Here is a 16,267-nt window from a genome sequence, read left to right on the forward strand (position 1 = left end):
TAGTGATCTGTCTTAATGAGCAATTACTTCACATTGTCATATCCATTTCTTCTCCACTTCTCATCCCAGTTGCAGTACTGCTTCTAGACTCTCTCCATATTTCTCCAGTCCGGCAGCCTGAAGCTGCAGCAAATTAAGCTGTTCCGGGTTTACTGCAGAATTAAGTTGCCCTGCAATACTAGGCCCATGTGTCCTCCTTTTCCTGGGAGCTCAGAGTCTGCTCCCCAAATCAGAGTGAGTGACACCCCAAAATCTGAGGTTACCCAATCCCGGTCAAAGGGCTAAGCCCAGGCTCCTGATCTCCAGGGCTCTTTGCTAACTATCTCCACTGAAGCAGCCTGTGCATTTAAAGCCTGCTCCACCACTGCAGCTACCACTGCAGCACCAGCATCAAGTCTCACTCCACCTGCACTGCAGCTTCTTCACTCCAGTCAACACTCCAGTCTTCACAGTGGCTCATGGCCTTCTCCATGGAACTGTGGTCTCTTTTCCGCTGGCCGCCTCTTCCCCAGCGGTTCTGAGTCGCTTCAGGAGGCTGCCTTCATCGTTCAGGACCCAAAGACTCTCTACATGCAGTCATCCGTCCCTCAGCCTGGTAGCCCCGCTCTTGTTCCATAAGAGTCCCGCACTTTAGTTTTCTCTCCGATTGCCCTCATCTCTACCACAATTCTGGCTTCTCTCTGGGGCAATTTTTTTCTCTCCAGACCTTCAGGACTCATTTTGCTTTCTCTCACCTCCTGCTTTTGGGGCTGCCTGGGTCACTTTTCTCTTTTTCTATTTTGTTCATTTCCTATCCACCTTCCAGTGCCCCAGCACTTTTTCCAAGGGAGCCAGGCATCATGAATTTGCTCCGATGCTTGGACAGCATCACCCTATTATCCTGAGCTCCCTGTGGATTCATTTCTTCTTGGGCTCTGACTGGGACTGTCCACTGCAGCTGTGGTTACTCAGATAAGAGGGGACTAATGGCTAAGGACTTCGGTGACACCGCTCCTCTCAAAGAAGCATTCGGGGAGAAACACTGCTGTGATTCCTGGTGGCTGTTTCCCTGTTCGGCGCATCAGCCTTTCAGTTTTCTGACCTGCATTCCTGACTACTCAAGAGGGCCATCCCACAGACTTGTACGGTCCTCTTTTCTTCGGGGAGATCTGCAGTAGGTTCCAAAGACGAGGCTGTCTGATTCCTATCAATGGGCTGAGTTGGGCAGTTTGAACAAGGGCTGGCCAGTAATCAATTATTCTATTATCACTCCCTTTCAACACACTTTCCCTCCTTCCCAGACCACTTGAGCCCCAACCAGTTAGGCCTTATCGGGTGCTTCCGACACTCTCTGGTTCCTTGCACTTCGGTTCTGACTAATCATCAGCCACATTGTAACATAGGAGCGCAATATTAGCATTTGACCTCCACTGGAACTTCTGTTCAATAATACCATTTACTGCAGAATTACAATCCCGAGCATGAAACTGGGAAAAAAAAATTAGTTCATTTTTAAAAGATGTTAAGCAGACAGGCATTTTTGAAGTTTGTGTTTTTCTGTGCTTTTGCTTTTAATACATTGTAATAAGGTTGTTTTTTCGCAGTCACACCAAAAGCCAAAACCTTTCATCTTGCAGATAATGAATGCGACAAATAACCATGGTTTTATTTTCCAGTTAAGAAACTAGAGAAACAACTCTTCTAGGTTTCACATTTTTAAAGTGTTTTACTGATACCTGCAACATAAAAAGCCATTAGAAAGGTAACAAAAGAAAAGAGGTCATTTGACCATTCAATGTCATTTGGATACTGAGAGCTTCTGTAAATTGACCTTGTTTGAAGCCAGTGTCTTGTCTTTGACAACATGGCTAGGAAAGTTTATTACTTTTAAAAGCCAATGCCCTTAGTTTCCTTCTGTGTCCTCTGATTGTATCTCACTGTGATTTTGAAGAAGACCAGTGGTTTAATTTTGTCAGGGCCTTGGAGGAATTTGAATATATGAAGGCTTGTATAGGTTCATAGTCTTTTCTACTAAAGTGTAGCCTGTGAGAGTAAGACATTCCTTTAAGCATAAGAATGTATTATGCCTCCCAAAAGATCCCCTTTTTTTTCAATTGAAGAAGCAATTTCTCATTTCTTCACCTGATATACAGTGTACTGGAGCTGCTGGTGAAGAATGAATACTGCATGTCACCAAGGTGGGTGCTGCACTTCAGTCGTGGAAGAGGAATATCCCATAATATAGGAAAAGTTCTTTAGGATTCTCTGGGGGTGGAAAAAGTATTATACAAATGCAAGCAAATAATTACAGTATTTCTGGTTTGGCCTTGTTGAGGAGCAATCAGATGAGCCCCATGAATCAATAATGCTATATAATAAAACTGTGTTCACCTTTAGGTGACACATTAGAAGTGTTTTTATATAATTAATAATAATAATTGTTTACACTTATATAGCGCTTTTCTGGACGCTCCACTCAAAACACTTTACAGGTAATGGGGACTCCCCTCCTCCACCACAAAGACTATAGTCTTATTTTCACTTCTATGAAGAGCAAATGAAAGTAAAGTTCCTGTTAGATTTTAGTATAATCTTCAACAGTCCTATTTTTTAAAAATACCTTAAATACATTTTCACTTCACTGTAATAAAAATAGTCTCATAAGACACAGGTGTGGCTTTTAAGATATTCTTGTTAGATGAAAAGTTTTTCTTTAATTTCTATCTTCTGATATCTTTAAAACAGCTAATTGGTCTAATACAGTATATTCTAACTTTGCAGTATTTCAATTGGCCTACTGACCTGCAGTGTAGTGTCTCTCACTAATTACTCTTTATTTTAGATTCATTTTCCCCTCAGGTTTTTTTTTAAATTAAGTTTTACTTCTTGAAAAAAATCTTGGAAAAGTTTTTTAAACATTGAGGACGTCAGCTAACATTTATCATATTTTAAATTCAATGGGTCTTCAATTTTTGGCTCAGATTAACAAGACAGTGTACAGGTAACTGAATATGATGTAAATATAAGCATAGATTAATTTAAAAAGATTTGAGAAGAACACTTGAGTGTTATTTAAAAAAATGTCAGAACCTTTCAGAACCATAGCAAGCATAATACAAAGTTAAGGGAGTGATAAGAAACCCATTAAAGTGTTATTTTAAACTGCTTGCTCTCTAATCAACTCACTTTACTGCTTACTGTGTTGTTGCTATCTTATCCACAGATGCTGTTTATATTGAGCAGAGCACTGCAGCACACAGGTGTGAGGCTGGTTGATTGTTCACCCTGTACTCCTGCTGTGCATATGTGGTGAAGTGTTGTACAGCCAGGGCGAGATTTAGTTGTGTGAAGTGTCATTAATTAAGTTGGAGTGGTTGCCTAGGAGAGGTTTACAAATATTTATTCAAAATACATCACCTCAGCGAAAATGAGCCTGCTACAGTGCAATTGTTTAAACCTAAGCAAATTGCGTTAATCACACAGTAAATTAATTGCACCACTTCTCCCATTTGCTTAGACTCAAATTCAAATTTTAAGCAGATCTTCGATGATTTCTCTGTGACAGATGTTTATAGACTTGTGAATTTTGAAATTTGAAACAAAACGAGTGAACATAAAAGTGTGTTGTGAAGCACTAAATCTAAAAATCATCTAGAACAGCCTTTTTCAGGCATTTTATTTTGCAGGAAAAATGAACGCAAGAAAAAAGCTAGACACTTTTCTACATAGCTAGCCACAGCTGAATTCAAGTCTGGAATATTCATTGGAAGGTTATGATAGATAATAGAATATGGGTTAATATACTGTGCAGGATATAGGTTCATTAGCACCCCAGGGAATCTAAATGAAGAAAAGGACAATCTTCTTCTCTTGCACTGAGGTAATGAGGCAAGAACGAAAAGATTAAATGGAAATCAAGTCTAACAAAGCAGTATTTTACGTGGGCAAGTTCAAATAGAGATGTGCCGATGGCATTCAGAGAAGATTTAAAATAATGTCATTTATAAAAGACATCAAAGGAATAGTTTCATGATCACAGGACACTTTTACAAAATGTTTTGTTTCCTTAGGTTCTGTGATTTTGATTGAGCCCTTCATTATAACCTTGACTAATATTCAAAATGCTCTTTGTTTTACACAGAGACATACATCTCTGGCTATGCACCCAGTAAATGCACACCACTACCAACAACAATACTCATTATCGTAATTTTTATTTTATATACCGACTTTCTTGATACTGAACATCATCTCAAGTTGCTTTACAATAAAGTATTAGAGGCAGGAACTGTATACGCAGATGAACACAGTAAACTGAACAAACACAAAGGCTAGAACATCAAATTAATTATGAGAAAGGAGTTGCTGACTGACTTGTATAGATATGGGATGGTCTGGGCCTTTATTCCGTATGCTTGGAATCCAGAAATCACAGTTTCCCAGTGTCCAAATACCTAGTTTTGGGAACTGAAAGGTAAGGGTCAGAACAACATGCTGGTGTACTGAGAACTAGTTCTCCAACAACTTGAGCAAAACTGTTCAAGCCCTTAAAGGAAAGCCTCAGTAATTTGAATTTCATTCAAATATCCACAGGGTGCCTCTGCAAGGAAGCTAAAACAGATTATTAATGCTCATGCGTTCATGCTCATTTTAGTTTTAGTTAAGACCCAAGCAGCTGAATCCATAATATGCTGCAATTTATTAAGAATGTTTGGATACATCAGCTAGTACTGCATTGCAACAGTCAGGCTTGAATTAGAGTAAAGCATGCATTCGCTTTTCTGAATCAGTTTGGGAAATATGAGAATGGATATGTGCAATTTTAAAAAATGAAAAAAGCACCTTGACAAAATATTCAAAGTATGATATTTAGATGCAAGAGTTGGATCAAAGATGACACCAAGATTCCTGACCTGACAACTTGGACCTATTCAAGGAACATTTAATGGCCAAACTAAGGTTAACAATTTTGCAGAGTTGATAGCAAATCAGCATAACCTTAGTCTTGCAAAGGAACAAGTAAAACGGTGTGTTTCTTTTCCTCTCTTTTCAGCATGGAATAAACCCTTACTTGTTCCTTTTTCAGCCTATGCATGCTGACACAGCTACCTACTTGAACTACTTTAACCTTAGTCTTGTCTGAGTACAGATATAAAATATTTTGTCACATTTATTTTTAACATAATCTAAGCAGTGTGACAAGCTTTGATTAATGACACATTTTGCACAAACATAAATGTATGATGTCATCAGCATAGAAATACGAACTGATGGCACACTGTACCTACAAAGAATCTGACTCAATGGTAGCACATACTGTAGGCAGATACCTATCAATTAGATAAGAATTACCATGAAACTGAAAAAACAGTAGAGGTAATATCAACAACTCTCTCTAAGCTATTCTGCAAGAACATATGATCAAAGGCAGCACTGGGGTTCAGCAAGACAAGAATGGATAAAAAAGAGTCAGCAGACATCAGCAGATCATTAGTAACCCTAATAAGAGCAGCTTCTGTACTCGGCATCGATCTGAACCCAGACTGAAACAGCTCATAGAGCGTATTTGCACATAAGTGATCTTGTAACTGGAAGGGAACATTCCTCTGTAGGCCCTTTGCCAAAAGCGTTAAGTTAGATAATGGTCGATAATTATAGAGCAAGACCGAGTTTAAGTTTGTTTTTTTTTAACAGAGAGATGTAGTTATCACTGTAAGTTTAGAAGCCAGTAATAACCACAAGTTTGATGGCTAGAGATATTATTACAGTGGAAATGAGATACAAGGATACTTGTTGTGAGTTTCATTATAGCATGGATTTCAGATTGTTGCTGAGGAGAGAATGTATGAAACTCTGCAAGATGAGATGTACTAAATATAAAAGTACTGTATATTCTGTACTATACAGAGAGTATATAATCACAAGATACAATCTGACTTGCTATCATATCATGTCTTAAGAAGCATATCATAATAACTCAGTAACAAGCTTGCACATTTTACCTGCCCTATCCATTTTACAAGACCTAAAAACCAAATCAAGAGATAATAAAACACTTAAGATTTAACTTACAAAATGTGTATAATATGTTTTAATGGCAAAAGCCATCTAGTCATTACTATATAATTATCAGTAAAACATGAATAAAACATACTGGATTTAATCAATATTAAATTCAACGCACATACTGTAGCGTCTGCAGGAGATAAAAAAATTGATGAAGTGTTTCCTGGCGACAGTCATGTTCACTATTCCCTATTTCAGTGGAAGTCTCAGAGGTTGAATACCATGTTTGTGATGCATCCTGGTCTGTTTGTACCACTATAGTGTAATTTGAAGAATGCGTATCCTTGGATACATTGCAATTGGGGGGGGTGCATGATCATGTTAATGCAACAAAGCAAGCACCGAGGCACATGTTGTTTTATTAGATGTCAGAAGTATTAAAAAATCCTTGGAATTCAGAAATATGGTTCTGGTGGTGCCATGAGTATTAGAAAATAGAACTTGCATGTACTTTCTTAGGAACAAGTAATAGGTTTTTCCATGCTGAAAAAAAGAAGAAAGAGAACACAACGTTTCGGCCGTGGAGCCTTCTTCAGGTGTGTACTTTCTTAGGGAGAGTAAGCTTTGATTGCCCGATTTTCTTCCTTAGGTACTTATTATTTTGTCCAACCTTTTTAATTTGATACTATGGGTTCACGCTCCTATACATACAGTAATTGATTCATTTGTCATTGGTGTGGCATCTCCCATCTGCCACTTTAAAATTACCTGGCATGTTATTTGTTGCTTCATAAAGTTATGAAAATTGTTTTTTTTTCAGTGATTTGTTCTCTTCTTAAACACTTTCAACAAGTTCACTCTGGGTAATGCCCTTATTCAGGAGCATTCACATTATTGAATGTATAACAGGAACTGTGCTGAGACTGACAAAGTCAAACATCATGAGATAAAGATCACTGTAACCAAAATAACATATGAACACTCTCCTTGTATAAAGAATTTTAAAAACCACAAAGCCATTATTCACACATAGAGCATATATGAAAATCTATATCTTTGTTTAGAACTCCAAGGTCTACTTAATATGTAGACCTATACAGTAGCTAGAAACTAGACCCAGAATATTTTCTCAAGAGTAAAGAATAATGAACTCAAACATAAAGTTGTAAAGTTTAATAAGTCAAAAATGTACAAATTTTTAATTATACAGCAATGGCAATTGACATCACTTGAAGACTGGTACAACAGTTTTTTAGAATCCTTTGAACAGAAACATCTTTTTAATTCTGAACCATGCACTGAAAATAGCAGCATCAGAGGACCATTAGAAAAGCCCAACTTTACAGTACTAGCCATCTTAATGGTGTATACCTGATATGTACAGAGAACTGAGAGTATAATTAAAATAAAATCACTGAACAGTTTTCAATGGCAAGTTTTGAGTATTCAAGATTAGAGTGAATAAAACTTCAGCACAGCAACAATTTTTCACAAGTTGTTTTGTAAAAAGAAAACGTTTTCTATCAGAGAGCTACCTACAAATATCCTGGAGATTAAATCTTTTTTTTTCTGGCTTGCAAATTTTCTGCTGATTTTGGATGAAACTTGAGCAAAACTATAGGTCAATTATTTATGCATACGTGTATTACAGGCCCATTTCGAAACTAAATATTTTTAAACATAACATGGCATTTCTTCCACTATTGGTGAATAATAACATGTAAAATAATTGCAGAGCATACTTACAAGTGAGTTAACTTTCTTACCTGCATTTTAAATAGGGCTTTATCCCATTAATATTTCTTTAAAAAAATATTTTGTTTTGTATACAGTATACAGTACATACATTATCTGATCATAGACAATTATTTACAATGTAAAGTGTTTTGTGTGAGAATATTACACTGCAATTCTTCAAAAAATGTAACAAATGTAAGCTAAAATATTTCTATAAATGTGAATGGTTAACATTTCATTGGTTTGAACAAGATATGTACAGAACTTCTAAAACCTAGAGCGAGTTCATATAAATGCATTTAAACAGTGATACAAAACTACTGTTGTTGAACCTTGCCGAGAGTGGTACATTTACAGTCCTCCGTATTTAACAGTAGACCGAAGAAAAAGAGTTTAGCCGTGATAGTACAGGTTTTTGAGGTTGCTTATTGGAATAGGCTATGTAAACTTTCTCTGGATTATGTATCACCTGAAAAATTTCAAATCATTTTTAATTTGTTTCTTTTTTTTTTCAAGACATAATTGTATTTACTGTTCAGTCTGACTCTGCACCGTCCAGTGGCTGTGCCCTCAGAGAACTACAGAGCATCTTCTTTTGACTTGTGCTGTCAGGCTGACTGTTTCCTTTCAAACTTCCAAAAACACAAAAGAAGAAAACTAACGGAGGAAGGATACAACTCTCATCACTTCCCCCTGAGGCCTAGAAGCTCCTTTTTTGGCTTGCTGTAAAAGGGAAGGGTTGCGCATTCTCAAGCCGATTTTCTACACAATTCCATATGATTTCAAGCAACAACTTTAACAACTCTATTTTACAGAATAAAAACCATGCAACTGAGCACTGGAACATACAGTATGATGTTGGTTCAAACAAACACAATGCGATGAGCAGTTTTGAAATTATATAATCCATAAACTTTTTCCTACTCCATTTTAATTTTTCTCAGCCACATTGCAGTACGATAGAAAGAGACACCAGCAAGTCCATTTCCAAAGAATGGACCACTAACATCTGAACTAATCTTCCACTAAGTCTTCTGTTTTTTAGTAACCCCCCACTCTACTTTTGCCTTCTTTAGCTTTTGTCAATTATTCAGAGCACATTATATGAAAAGAATATGAAAATAACCAAAAAGAAAGTGAAATACCCAAAACACAAATATTATACAAACAGTTAAGAAAGTATGTTTGACAACAACACAAATTCTAGGCGAGACATGACTCCTCACATGATTAACCCTTTCTAACTGGGAAAAAGGCTTTGGAGTCCTAAACAATTGTTTTACAATTGATCTTTTTTACTAATAATTTGGTCCATGTAAAAAATGATAAAAATGCAATGACTATTACACATGTTCTAATGCATTGATATATTTTGCTATTAGAGTATAATTAAAAGTTTGTACCAAAAATAAACTCCCATTGACACCGCATCTACTAGGCACTACTAGTCTTTCTTTTTCCCCGTTTTGTTTTACGCATTTATTAATCCTTTAAGATATTACGTATTAATAAAACGTTTTATTATTACAGTATATACAATGCAGATCCTGTAGCGCCTGGTTTTCATCTCTCATAAGAATTAAGTTAAAACTGATCTGTAATTGCTCATGCTCACTTTAACCAATTAGCTTAGCTAACGGAAAAGAGCAAAACACAAGTCAGTCATTGTGAACACAAAGGTTGAAATAGCACTAATCATCATCATCTTCATTTTCTCTTCTTTTATGCTATGAAAAAAAATCCTCATTATACCTCTTGATATATACAGTGTCAAGTCCTGAAAATACAGAGAAGTTCCCACAATCTCCCCTCTTGCACAATCTGTAAAAGCATTTACCTCATTTTTTTTCAAAGATCTGACAAGCATTCACAAACTGTTGGATTCAAGTCCAGAAAAAAATGAGAAAAAAAAGTGAACAGTATATGCAGTTTCATTACAGCTGCCAAATTATGCCATTTATCTCCAACTGGGTTTGATAAAAAGGTTAATGTACTCTGTCTGGCCCCTTTATTAGAATTAATACTCCTAGTGAATTTGGCATTACCAAGAACTTTTATAGGGCACAGTCTCAAAACATACCCTAAATCCCCTGAGTGTTAATTTGATTAAGTCTATCCAATAACATGGCATCTGTACACAGATATCGGTGACTGTTTTCAATGTTTACTACTTATGAAGGATACATTTCTGTACTCTGCCAAGTCCAATTTCAGGAGTATGGCAGAAACATCTTGAATGATCTTTAATTTCCCTTGATATAATTTAACAGTTTTGTAATGAACCTGAATGGCTAAACCCTTCTCTGGTCTGTTTGCACCACAAAATGTTAATGGCTAATTGCATTCAGCGTCTCTTGCGGCATCCTACAGTGCTTCATGTTGAGTACGCTTCCAGTGTCAAGGCTGTGAAGAAGAAAAGCCATGGTCCACAAGTCCACCAGATTCTGTACATACAGTACTAAAGGAGCCAGGCAGTGTTGGTGACATTGCTTCATCCACATTAAAAGAACCTAGATATGAAATGGTGAGAACCCTGGGGATACTGCCAGTCTGTGTCGAGTCCTCATCGGCCTCAAGCACTCAGGGTCATGTTCCTCAGCAGCCACTGTTGGGATCGGCTGCCATTGCAGTCCCTCAAGGTGGGAACCATTTTGTCCTCCTCTGACGGCATGTCGAGACACTGGTTGCTGTTCACATGCCGAAGTGTCATCTTCTGAGAAATTTAAAAAAATACAGACTTTAAGTTCATTTTGGGAGAATCTCTAAAAATGCAATGTGATCCTTTTAACTTTTCTAAATGAAGACCTAATATTTGCATGCTGAAAGCCAGGGCTGCTACCCCTGTTCTTTTCACGAGTGGATTTCAGGGCCTATCAAACTGTATGAATGAACACAATTAAAAAAACATTAAAAAATGAGTCAGTTTTTTTTTTCTCCAAGGGAGTTTGATTGATTTAAGTTTTACCTTTACTGGAAAGTACCAAAGGACACTAAATGATTTAGCATCACAGCTTGTTTGACAGCTTGAGTGAAACAAGGTTAAGATAAAGCTCAAAGCATAAAATCAGACTTCATTTATTGGTGTCAACTTGAAGCTATAATTCTACTGATGAGCCTGAACACAAGCATATTTCTAGATCGCAATCGTTTTACACAGGTTAAAAGTCAATTTGCAGAGAATGGTATAATTCTCTATAACACAATTTTGAATATTTTTATTACAATATCATTGTTTCTTATTGGCAGTTTACCCCCACCTAGTGGTAGAAACTCATCTATAGACGTGGCCTAGCTATAGGGCTTTTATTTTTCATTTCAGCCCATAATAAACTACTTGACATAATTATCTTGACTACATCCATTTAACAATTTTCAAAGGTCTTTACTTTTAGTTGATGATTTATAGAGACCTAGACAATGTGGCCCTTCAGACCTAAATCATTGCATCTATGCTTTAGTTTAGTCTCCTGTTTCAACACAAAGTACAATAATACTGAGCAATACTGAGTATTAAATTAAGACTTAACCAGGGCTGGCTCAAGGAAATGGTGACTGACATTCTGAAATATATCCCCTTAAACTGTTTAAACTGCTTTAAACTGTGAGATTTCACTTAACACAAAACAAATCCCGCACAAAATGTGGTTTTTAACTTAACTTTAATTCATATAATCAGATTTAGTGCATTACAGTACATACACAACAGTATATATGTAAAAGAAGCACTAAAACACTTGATTTTTAGTTAACCTTTGCATGTGCATTTATATTTTCAAGATTTACTTGATAACGGCAGCAGTGGAACACCTGCAAATATGTGAAGTTGCAAAACGAATATACAGTATTTTAAAGATATATATTCAAGTACTCAAGAAACAGAATAGTACTTATATCTGTGGATCTGATTTGTTTAGCTTGATCCATTTCAGGTTTCTGCTTCATATAAATGGTACTCTAATCATGAATTAGCTTACTTATAATACACAGAAATGTTCAAGATCTAGGCTCACGTTCTGCCCACGGTGTCCCCCAAGGCTCTTTCCTGGAACTATGGCTGGTCTCTCTCTACACCCACTCTCTAGGTCCTTTCATCTCTCTGCCAGGTTTACCATATTGTAATCATGTTGATGATGCTTGAAATGTCCGCTCTTTCCCCTCCTCTGAATCTTATGTTTCCTCCATTATCTCTGCTTGACCCATAGCCATCTACACTTGGATAAATGGTCTTCATCTTAAATGCCACTCCTCATTTTTCTCCTTTTCGCTTCTTCCCTTTCCATGGGCCTCTCTCTTATCCAGTCTCTCCATCTTCTTTCCTTCCTCTCTTTTTGGAAGTCTTCAGTATTGACCTTGACCTCTCCCCCCTCCTATTTTCAGGACAGTGTTTCTCTGGCATTTTCCTGCCACTTGATCATGAGCACCATTTGAAGAATCCATTACCTACCAACTATTCTACACGTCTTCTGCTCCAGGCCCTGGTACACTGCTGTCTAACCAATGCCGTGTCCACTCCAGCTCATCCTGAATATAATCTCTGCTTGTCTTATCTTTTCCATTCCTCACTTTTTACATACTGCTCCATTAATCTAATCCCTGACTTTCTGCAGGCTACATGCATCAGTAAAAAGTGATAGAAGCTAAACAAAATCCCACAACTGAATGCAAATGAAAGGAATTAATTGTAGCTACTTACATGTAATTACAGATTTTACTGTATTTATTGATTTCTGGCACTTGTAAAGGTAACTAAAGTGACTAATAAACAGGAATCCCTTAAAAAATAATTAACCCCTCTCCAGAGTCTACAGACTATGATTCAGTCACAAAGCGCAATAAAACACTGAGGGAGCAAATCTCACCTAAAATGCAAGTATGAGCAACTTAATTCAATAAAATAATTAAATATATCAAAACTAATTTTTAAGTTTTACATTGCATTTCTCAGTAAAGCAGCATCAGCAAAAACAGAATTGGAAAAAAATTGCTGTCATTTTTTTTGAAGTCACATATCTCAAGAATGTATTTTATATTAAGGAAAAAAAATCTGTACTTTAAACCGCAATTCTGCAGTGTCATCTGAAATACCATAAGCAGCTCTTGTTCCTCTCTGCAGGTTTCAAAGGATGGACTCTGCAGTCTGCCTATTTAAGAGAAGACTGTATGCTTCAAAACAAAATAAAATCTCTGCTCTGACAATAAGGTTTATTGTTTCATCCATTTATAGCAATTATAAAATCAAATTGAGTTAAAATGGGGGGCTTTAAAATTAACCATGATATGCTGATGCAAAATATGCCACATTTGTTTTAGTGTCATAAGTAAAATAAAGAAGAAACAAAACGGTCAATAAAAATTAGAGCTAAAATACAATTATTTCAGTTTACTGAATGTCCTCAGGCAACTGCTTATATAATCTCCTCAAATTTCAAAGCAAAAATACTTAACTGGGTTAAAAGATAAGTTGAACTCAATGGATAGAACTCCTTTACTCTGATTGATATCTTACTGTGCAAAATCCTTAATTAAACCTTGATTAAACATTTTACTTGTATCCAAGGAATGACTCATTTAGTAAATGTTCTAGGCGCATCTTATTAGACTGAACTTTTTTACACTATTTGTAAAGCACAATTTTCACCAAAAATGATTTAAAAATAACGCATATCAGAGTTTTAAGTAGATAGCAGTTTACATTTTACTGTATAAAAATATTAAAACGTTTTTGTGTCCTTGAATAGTATAGTTCTAATGAATCTAAATATTATGAAAATAGTTCAGGTGGGTAGCTGTGTCAGCATGCATAGTCTGCAAAGGAATAAGTAATAGGTTTATTCCATGCTGAAAAGAGAAGAGAAAAAACACAACGTTTCGGCTGTGAAGCCTTCTTTGGGTGTGAGTCTATCACCTGAAGAAGGCTCCACAGCCGAAACATTGTGTTTTCTCTCTTCTCTTTTCAGCATGGAATAAACATATTTATTGTTCCTTATGAAAATAGCATGCCTCTTCTTTACCTAGGCAAAGTGCAAAGAAAACAACACACATACACAAGTCTGTTATCACATACTGTAGATATCTAGTTTTCTAGTTAGTCTATAGATAAACCAGCTGTCCTACTGTAGTTTACAAGTTAGAGAAAATCAGCAAAGCAAACACAAATCCCAGAGGTTAACTTTTGTAACCTAAAGCATGTACCCTAAAGAAAATGTAAGCTTTAGAGTAAACAACAAATAAAAAATAACACATCATAATTGTTAAATCATTAATATAGAGAATGACTTTAAAATTAAACAAATGCTTCTAGTTCCAATACTTGTTGCATTTTTATGCCTTGCTGAATGTAATGTCTTCTAATGTACTGTTTTTTAATTACTATTAATAGATGCATACACATTTCAAATTGATTAATATAAGAATATCTGATTCATATAGTGTACTGATTAACCTATTCAATAAAACCTTTGATACAGTACCATTATAGAGTACTTTTGACATTGTGGTGATTCTGTATTTCACTTTTTTGAAGAAATGAACAGGGAGAATCTATATTTAATGGAAATATTAAAAACACATAGAGCAGTTCCCTCTTACATTACTATTTTATCACTGTTCACTGGAAATAAAAACTCTCATTAAAAGCGTGCTATCTACTTTAAAAGTCTCATAAGGTAGTCTCTATAAATGTGCACATCTGAAGTCCTACAACCTAATGAATATGACTTGTAAGTCTGCTTTCAGTACAGCTGATTTACCACATTTACTATGTTGCAATGCATAAAAAGAACAATTTAAAAAAGATACTGAATGTCTAAAGAATTTGCTCTTTTTGCTGACTTTGTATTTATGGTGAATACTCACTGCTTTCCTTAAAATAGAAACAGCTCAATGCAATTTGTGCAAAAGCCAATCCAGAAATGTCTTTCTCATACAGAAAGATGTATCGCCAATGAAAAATGGCGATACATTTAACATGAAGAAGCTACATTGTGATTGTTATACCATCATTATTGTCTTTTAATCACAAAGTGTCTCAGTGATGCACAACAGGAACGCAAACCTCAAAAAGGGTTCTTAATTAACCTACCACCCCAGTAATTGAGAGTCTCACCAGGTCTCGCATGAGGCTCTATAGGGGTGACAGGGACAGCTGATAGCATGTTTCCCTGTGTTTCACCTGCTCTAACAGATGGAAGGAATAATACTCCAAGCCTGTCAATGCCCTACAGTACCTCTTACACTTACAATTATAATAACTGTCAATGTAACAAGTTGTAAGTACCATAAACAAACCCACTCTGCTGAAAAAACAATAAAGCAACCAACCTTTGGGACACATGAATTTATCCATGAGGGTAAACATATTTAGTACATTTAAAAGGGAATCTGTGCAATCTCATCCCAGCACAGGGTAAAGGAATTACAGTTTCTGAAGCCATTTAAAAAGGTGAGGAAGTCAACCCAGTTAAGGACAACCATATGAATATAACAAGGTTACAAATAAGAGGGGGCCATTCAACCAGTCTAGCCACAGTAATTTGGGAATGCATGGCTAACTGATCTAAGGAAATCATCTAGCTTTTTCTTGAAAGCAACTTTGTAACTTGTTCCATATTCCCACATTGCTTTAGGTAAGGAAGTGCTTCCTGTTCTTGGTTTAAAATGCATTTCCACTATGTACCATGAGAGAAAAAAAATAGAGTTGGCAGTCCATCCTAATTTGCATATCCTTAGGAAACGGGAGGAAATCAGAGCTTCAATGCAAATATGAGGAGAACGTGAATTGCACACGGACAGCACCCAAAGTTGGCACTGAACCGAACACCCTGAAGCTGCTGCAAGCTAAGCAGTGTTAACCAGCAAGGCCTTCAGGAAGACCTGCAGATATTTTTAGCACAGTAGAAATTAAATATATACAGTATGGCATGTTGATAAATTGGTTAGAACGGGTGTCAATGACTGAGAACATTTCCGAGATGACAAATCACTCGCTTGAACTTAACGTCCAACACGTGCTCTGTAGTCAGCTGAGGTTGCTTACAGCTTTAAGGTTAAGTCATCCTCTGTTAGATGTTTATATTGAAAAACCTATTTCTTAGAGATGAGTATATTGTGAAATTAGGTCAACAATCTTAAGTCTAATGCCTACAGTAGTTACGCCATTGAATGTCAAAATCTAAGTAGAAACAACTCCTACTACAGTTTGTCTACAATTTCCTAAATTGGCAAGTTGTAAATCTTTTTAACATTTAGAGAGATAGTCTGCAATTACTGTGACATTCCCGAGAAGCTGGGATCACATGATTAGGATGATCACAAAGTGGATGACTGAAAGTTATGTCCTGTACAAGGACTGTTGTAATGACACATCTATAGAATTGTTTCCAAATTCCTTAGTGAATGACTGAAACAATCCCGCTACACATTCTGTTGCGAGCCACCTATCGTTATTGACATCCTTCATGCTTTCAGATTCTTACAAGTTTAAATGAATTTGGCTAATTGGCACATTGGCTGATTAAATGGGTTCAAAAGGGTGAATATGCTTTTC

General features: G+C 36.3%; 1 protein-coding gene across 1 annotated transcript in view; it reads right to left on the reverse strand.

The window, feature by feature from the left end:
* Positions 1-7,143: 7,143 nt before the first annotated feature.
* galnt13 (polypeptide N-acetylgalactosaminyltransferase 13) overlaps positions 7,144-16,267 on the reverse strand; it is a 53,453-nt gene continuing 44,329 nt past the window's right edge. Inside the window, exon 12 of the mRNA XM_088930463.1 lies at positions 7,144-10,435. Coding sequence (XP_088786589.1) covers positions 10,295-10,435 — 141 coding nt within the window. The 3' untranslated portion in view covers positions 7,144-10,294. The remainder of the gene's footprint in view (positions 10,436-16,267) is intronic.

This window comes from Atractosteus spatula, chromosome 13 (assembly GCF_055471065.1).
Source record: "Atractosteus spatula isolate fAtrSpa1 chromosome 13, fAtrSpa1.hap1, whole genome shotgun sequence".
Taxonomy (NCBI): Eukaryota; Metazoa; Chordata; class Actinopteri; order Semionotiformes; family Lepisosteidae; genus Atractosteus; species Atractosteus spatula.